General features: G+C 33.4%; 1 protein-coding gene across 2 annotated transcripts; it reads left to right on the plus strand.

Annotated features, from left to right (window-relative positions):
* The first annotated feature begins 2,483 nt into the window (after positions 1-2,483).
* Positions 2,484-4,561, plus strand: LOC131055423 (heavy metal-associated isoprenylated plant protein 39). Of its 2 annotated transcripts, XM_057989904.2 has the most exons (3): positions 2,484-2,604; positions 2,677-2,752; positions 3,884-4,561. In XM_057989904.2, the coding sequence occupies exons 1-3, from the start codon at positions 2,596-2,598 to the stop codon at positions 4,168-4,170; spliced, it is 372 nt and encodes a 123-aa protein (XP_057845887.1). In that variant the 5' UTR covers positions 2,484-2,595; the 3' UTR covers positions 4,171-4,561. The 2 variants fall into 2 exon arrangements, with proteins under 2 accessions (XP_057845887.1, XP_057845888.1); XM_057989905.2 differs by lacking the exon at positions 2,484-2,604 and having other exon boundaries at positions 2,677-2,847.
* The last annotated feature ends 2,835 nt before the right edge of the window (positions 4,562-7,396 follow it).

The raw sequence follows: 7,396 nt of genomic DNA on the forward strand, positions 1-7,396 counted from the left end.
GACTAATTCTTGTCAAAGAGAGTCAAACAATACTTAAGGGTTTCTATTGCTTTATTATTGCGAAAGTTGATTTTATTGATTTGAAATGTAAAGTAACTAGCGCTTAAGCATGAACAAATGAACAATTAGATTACTAAAAAATTTTGAAACTAGAAAAAAAAATTGTAACATGTACATAAATGAAATGAGGAGTTAGAGATGCACCTCTTCTTAAAAGATGAATTGAAACTGGATGGACAAGATTGCCCAGAATGCCCTTGTATTTTTTATGAAGTTCTGCACGCAAATTTGGATCTGGGTTCCTCAGACATTGCACTGGGGATCTAGAAATTATTAGATTGAACTAAGAGGACAATGCTGCCTAGAATACCCTTATCGAGGACAAGGGCACCAAAACGCCCTTGTACAAGTGTTTTCTACTAAACTTTGGAGCAGTAACTTGTTTATGTATTTTGAGCAGTTTTCAATTTTTGGTCTATGCTCGTGACCTATGGGTGAATCTACAAAACATAAAGAGGACAGTTTTGTGGCTATATAGGGGTTTATCTTGTTCAACCCCCTATTTTGGTGATTGTCATCTCCATCAATAGCCAATATTGAATTAGAATAATTTGTGTGCTCTTGAATCTTAAGTGTGCCTAAGATTTCTATGAGCTAAAGTGCATAAATGTAAACTAGGTTCCTACTCAAATAATTTTGAGAAAAACTCTAAATGATAATATTGAATGTAAATTGCAAACTAAATCAAGAATGCGTGAATTACATAACTTGAAAAGGATAAAAATTAGATCGGAAGATTAATTACATAAATATGAGAATAACATGAAATCATCCCAACCTCGTAGGGAGAGATACAAGACAATCACCATTCGATGATTCCCTACGATCCTCCCACATCTCCTAAAGCTTCCATTATGGTGAATGAACTTGAATGAAGACTTGATCTACTTGTTGATTTGTCTTTAGATCTGAAACTTCACATAAGGTAGACATTTCACATCATAATGATATCTCCAATATGCATAATTAGTGTATATATCACAAATGAGAAAAATGACTTGCTAATATATGAGACTTTAACTTTGAATTGATAAAAGACCGACTTAGGGTCACAAGATTATAGGATCTTGATTTGAAAACTGTAAATTTTGTGAAAAATTATAATATTTAAGTGAAGGATATGTTATTTTGAAATTTGAAATAGGGTAGGACTTAAAATGAATTAAAATAATGAGAGATAAAGGGCACACCTAAAATTAAGGGCTTAAATAAGAGTGTGATGGGATTTGAATTAAGAGAGGACTCATATTCTTGAATTAAATATTAATTAAATGCATATGAAGGTCTTATAATGCATGGTAGAATGAGATATACTAAAATGAGTGCTAGGAGAGCGTGAAACTCGACATCTCAATTAAAGATGTACAATTTACTATGCTAAAAATTATATATAAACTGTTTGTTTTGTTTTTTTGTGCATTTCAAGGATACCATATTGAGAAGACTAAATTTTAAATATCAAATAACACATAAGGTCAATGCAAGTGGATACACTATTAGACCGCATAATTGTCTATGTAGACATCAAAAGAGTTTTGACAAAATAGTTTTAATATTTAAATTAAAAAATCCTAGTATAATTATATTTTGATTTTTAATTTAATTATTAAATACAAACAACTGTCTTGTCAAGGGTGTCAAGGACCCTTTTGTTGCCTAAATAGACATTTCTGACACCACACTCATCTTTTTTTCGCATACAGAAGATCATCTGATAAATTTGTCAATTGATCTCATACACTACATAAATATAAAAATTTTGCCCCATTTTGTCGGCTACATAGACAGCCAACAAAAATAAACTCTGACTAGTGTCTAAAAAAATTTTGCCCATTTTGTCGGCTACATAGATAAGGCCTTCACACTTTGAGGCATAGCCTTTTGCACAACAAAGTAGAGTGGTAGGGATAATTTCTAGGGTCTCCTCGTGCTTCGCATGGCCTACTTCCGCCAGCTTTAAAGTATAGCTTTCTAACTTTTTAGTACAAGACTGTTCATCAAAAGAGCAACATACATTCATTCATTCATTATTCATATCGAGCATGCAAATACAACTAAGGTGATAACTGTATAGTACGATATTGCAGGCCATCTTTATGATTGGAATTTACGATCTTAACGTGTTTGGAAGCTTAAAGTAGAATGTCATAACTGCAACAGTTGTCCAAATTACTATTGGAAAGCCGTAGAGATTTTACAAATTTATCAGTACTTAATTAAAAATTCAACATTGAAAACTTGGAGTCCACTGATAATTTAAATGTAATCAGGAGTTTTAAATACCCTTAATAGTCTGAGTAATTTAAAATTGAAGGAATGGCCGTCCTCGTAACCTCAGCTGCCCCATCATTCAAGGAACTGATGACATCAGTCATACCTACAATCTAAAACTAAGTTATGTTTGTTAATATTCGTCACACGTACTCAGTTACATATTGATTTATTTTATCTCAATTTTTCTATTGTGCTTGGAAGAAGAGAGGAGTAGGAAAAACAAAAGGTCTGAAGCAGATAATCCAGAGGAAGAAGAAAACCATGTCCAAGGTAGGCCGACAACATGATTGTTTTGGAACTTTTATTCCAGGTTTACAAATAAGTTGTGCACTGTCAATGCAGAAAATTGTGTTGAAGGTGGAGCTCAACTGTGATAAATGTAAGCAGAAGGCCATGGAAACTGTTGCAGGGATTGAAGGTATTGAGTATTACAAATCAGCAGATTAAGTTTCAATTGATTTTGTACAGAAATGCTCCAAAATGTAGCAGTTTCTGCCGGTACTTGTGGTGAAGGTACTGGTTGCTTATTTGGGAAACTGGGTTTTCATTTGTGTCAATTGTTTATATGGAAATTTGGGTGTCTATATAAATAACAGTTTCTTTGATCAAAATATGTTTTTAGGGAAGATGATCTAATAGTTGAGGATTTTAATTTTGTGTCTCTCTGAATCATATGTTCTTGTGGTGAACATATGGGTTGTTTATTTTCGAAACTGTTTTTTCACTTGTGATGGAAGTTGTCCATTGGTTATATAGAAACTTCGGTGCCCACATAAATAATTGGTTTGTTGATCATAATGACTCTTGTCTATGCAGCCATCAGATTGTACATTTGACCATCAGACTGTGTTCTTAGGAAATAAGATCTAGTAGTTAAGCATCCTATCTTTGTGTCTCTCAAAATTTTATGTTCCTGTGGTGAAAGCACCGGTTGTTATTTGAGAATCTGGGTTTTCACATGTGGTGAAAATTGTCAGTTGTTTATATGGATACGTGGGTTCCCACATAAATATCTGGTTTGTTGATCACAATATGTTTGTTACGGAAGAGGATCTAGTAGTTGAACACCTAATTTCATCCCTCAAAATTCTAGGCACTTGTGGTGAAGGCACCATTTGTTTATTTGAGAAACTGGGTTTTCACTTGTGATAAACGTTGTCAGTTGTTTACACGAAAACCTGGGCACCCACATAAATAACTGGCTTGTTGATCATAATGCGTCCGTTAGGAAAGATGATTCAGTAGATGAGCATCCTAACTCATGTCTCTCAAAATTCTCTGCCCATGTGGTGAAGGTACGGTTTGTTTATTTAAGAAACTGGGTTTTCACTTATGGTAAACTTATCAGTTGTTTACATGAAAATCTGAGTTCCCATGTAAATAACTGACTTGTTTATCACAATATATTTGTTAAGAAGAACGATATTCCAATAATTGAACACCTTAACTCCACATCTCTCAAAATTTTATATAACAATTTCAAATCACTCCTAAATTTTTATAAATACTTCCTTAATTATAAGGATGGATTTCTATTTGCTTGTGGCAGGCGTTGACTCTGTGCAAGTTGATATGAAGGAGCAGAAAATCACAGTTATAGGAGATGCAGATCCAGTTAGCATTACCAAAAAGCTCAGAAAGCTTGGGCGCTCGGAGATATTGAGCTTTGGGCCTTCTAAAGAACCTGAGAAAAAACCAGCCGAAAAGAAGGCTGAAGAGAAGAAGGAACCTGCCAAGAAAGAGGATTCCTCAAAGCCTAACCCGGGGCCAAATATAACGTATGTGTATCTTCCAAGTTATTGGGACTCTTGGCATGGTGGGTATTACTATTACTAGAGCAATGTCAATTATACCCCCTGCTTTATTTATTGATCATAATTAAAGTATTACAGCAAGATCCCCACTGTATTTGATCGAGGATTACCTTTATTTCATTTAGAGACTTGCATCTCAGTGAAATAAAGGAATTGCAGAGATAAGTAATAATGATAAACTGAGAGCAAATGTGTTAGTGTTACCATGTAATTCAGTCTCTGTTGCAACGTTTTTTAACATAGAAGAACTGGACGGTAAATTTCAGTAATGTATAGTGTTTTAGAATTTGGGTTTACTGCCAATTGGCTTACTGGACACCTACCTTTCTTCATTTCATGAATGTTAAGGCTCTTTCATCTAAAGGTATGGTATTGTCTATAATAATAAAATTTTATGATTATGTGTATTTGAATTGGAGTAATATGGGAATATATGATCTTTCAAGATGAGTGACTTTCCTCAAATTTTTAAATTAGTATAATATTGAGTTCAATAACCTCTCAAAAAGAAGTCATCATGTTTTGCCTCTCTGTGGTATTCAAATGGATGATTCAAAGGAAGCTTTATTAATATCATTCAAATAAGTCTTATAAGTCTTATCAACTTTTTTTTAATATCATTTAGATGCAAAAAATGTCAAATAGAAGAGTCATGCTAATAAAGAAAAGATTCTTGTGAAACAGTGCTAAAAAACTATGAGTTAATATATATAAAATCAAAGCTAATATTTGTGTGAATTGATTTAAAATTTATTACAAAGTCATAACCCTTAAATATAAATTCATCTAGATTGCCTCAATTAACAAAATTCATAACTTCAAGATATGGCTTGACATAGATTTCCTTGGAACTACAACTATACTTGCATTATGTCATTTTCATCTATGTTACAAAATTTACTAAAGTAGTTCAAATTTCTCAAGGGATGCATTAACTATGGCTTGGGAAAAAAAATTTCGTTTATAAAATTTTGGAATGTTCATAGATAATTTTTTTGAGTGGTTTCTTTTCCAAATTAATGGTAGAAATAATTTGATCTTCTTTTACATTTAAATTTCAAGCTTAATGTTTCTAATCTTAAGAAAAAAAATGACTGATGGTATGCTTGCTACTTAGAATGTAAAAGCTAAGTCTTGTTGTTCTTGTTGGCCTACATGGTGGGAGCATGCCTTCAACCATTGCACTACCATCCTTTATAATTATGGCAAGAGAGTTTCTTGGGAAATGAAATGGATTGAAAAATACTCTTTAGGTTTCAAATTCGAAGAGGAAGATTCATAATGACCTCTTCCCTAGGATTGCCAATTTGTAAAAAGCAGTTGCTCATGCTAAGTATCAAATAAGCCAACTAAATATTTACAAAGGAAAAATACCTATTTTTTTCTCACCTCAATTAAATAAAAGATAGGGATAGGGACACAAAAAATTTCTTTCAATATCTTAGTCATAAACATAAACATGAGCACATCTTACCTATTAATGAGAATATTAACACTCTTTCAAACAAAGATTCCAAAAATCATGGAAATGTTTTATGAACACTACAAATATGTCTTATTAATGACTTAGCTTACTCATGTGTGAGAGGACATGGTAGGCTAAGAAATTCTTAAAATGATTGATTGTGACTACAGTCACTATCTTAGCTAGCTCATCTCCATTCAAGGTTTTGATACTACTCTTTCTTGTAAATGTTTTATTTTTGGGTTGGACATCATACAGATTTTGATAGCTACATGTCATCATGTCATCAGAACAAATAAATATAGTAATTTTATTATATTTTTAAACATAGTTTATAATTTATTTCCACTATTACTCCACCATGAGTGTGCTTTAGTATTTGAGTTTTAGGTTTTGTTTATTGGTACTAATCCATTATTGTAACTCATATAGTGGTTCAAATCTTGAAGAGTATTGGTGGGACACTTGCCCTTGCACTAATCATTATTATTTCTTAATGTATTTTTTTGCGATTTCTTATACATGGGTAAGTGCACCAAGATGGTGAACACAAAAGTGGCCACATTGCAAAAAAAACCAAATTTTTCATAACCCGTGCGGGTTCTAAAAATTCAAAAATGTGCTAGGCTTGGTAACACCAAGCCTAACCAAAAACAATTTAAAAAAAAAGGTTCCTCAAAACCCATACAGGTTTTGAGAAACATTTTGTTTTTTAATAACATTTTATATTTTAATAAAAAATCAAAAGTTCCTCAAAAATCGTACATTATTTTTTGGGGTAGCCCATGGGTTTTGGCCATTTTCAATGCCGAAACCCATGGAACAACAACAATTTTCAACAATGGCACCCAGTCAAATATGTAAGATTTGATTGGTTTGATTATTTTTGTTTGCATTTTAATTGAAGTAGGCTTTTTTAATTGATTTAAGTTTTTTTTTATTAATTTGATGTTAGATTCTTCAAGCAATCCCCAAAAATAAAATAGACAACAAAGACCTCCTCATGCACAAGCAACACAAGCAAACCCTATAAACATTGCACATGGCCAACAAGAAAACCCTCAAGATATTGCTCCACAACCACAAAATCCTCAAAATGTTACTCCTCAACAACCACTGCCACCCTGAAACCCTCCACATCCTCCATTAGATCATGTAGATGCCACACAAGAGGATATCATCAATCGCCTTACACAAAATAGTGCCCAAATTTTTATATTGGTTAATAGGTTGAGGTCCTCTAGGCTTGAGCACCACTCAACCCTCACTAGAATGCTAAAAACAATGGCCAATAGTGCAAATGAGGTATCTAGGGAGGTTACAAAATGGGGTTCATGGAGGCATAGATGTCGAACATTTTATGCGGATGGGTTGTCATATGATCAAGTGTAAAAAAGGGCATACTTAAAGCTGACATATGTGCTCGTTTCATCGATCCTATTGCCAGTAACAACCTAGAACTAAATACTACTTGGCTTCTTATACATTGGTGTGTTCATGCTAGGCTGAAAGAAGCTTTTTGGGATAGGTGGTATATGGTCTTTTACCAACCACCTTGTAGTAACTGGGAGGTGCCTCTATATTTTTTGAGAAAGTTGTATTGTGAGTTTATCCTTGACGAGAAGCCGAATTACTTTGACATATGAAAAATTTTAGGGTAGAGGGAGAGGCTCTATGCAGGATAGACGTGGGGCCCATAGGGTGGTACAACCACAACATAGGAGGCATACAACTCCTAAACCGATGGTTCATGTCACTATCCCTATATCCTCGAATAATTCTA

This window comes from Cryptomeria japonica, chromosome 8 (genome assembly GCF_030272615.1).
Source record: "Cryptomeria japonica chromosome 8, Sugi_1.0, whole genome shotgun sequence".
Classification (NCBI taxonomy): domain Eukaryota; kingdom Viridiplantae; phylum Streptophyta; class Pinopsida; order Cupressales; family Cupressaceae; genus Cryptomeria; species Cryptomeria japonica.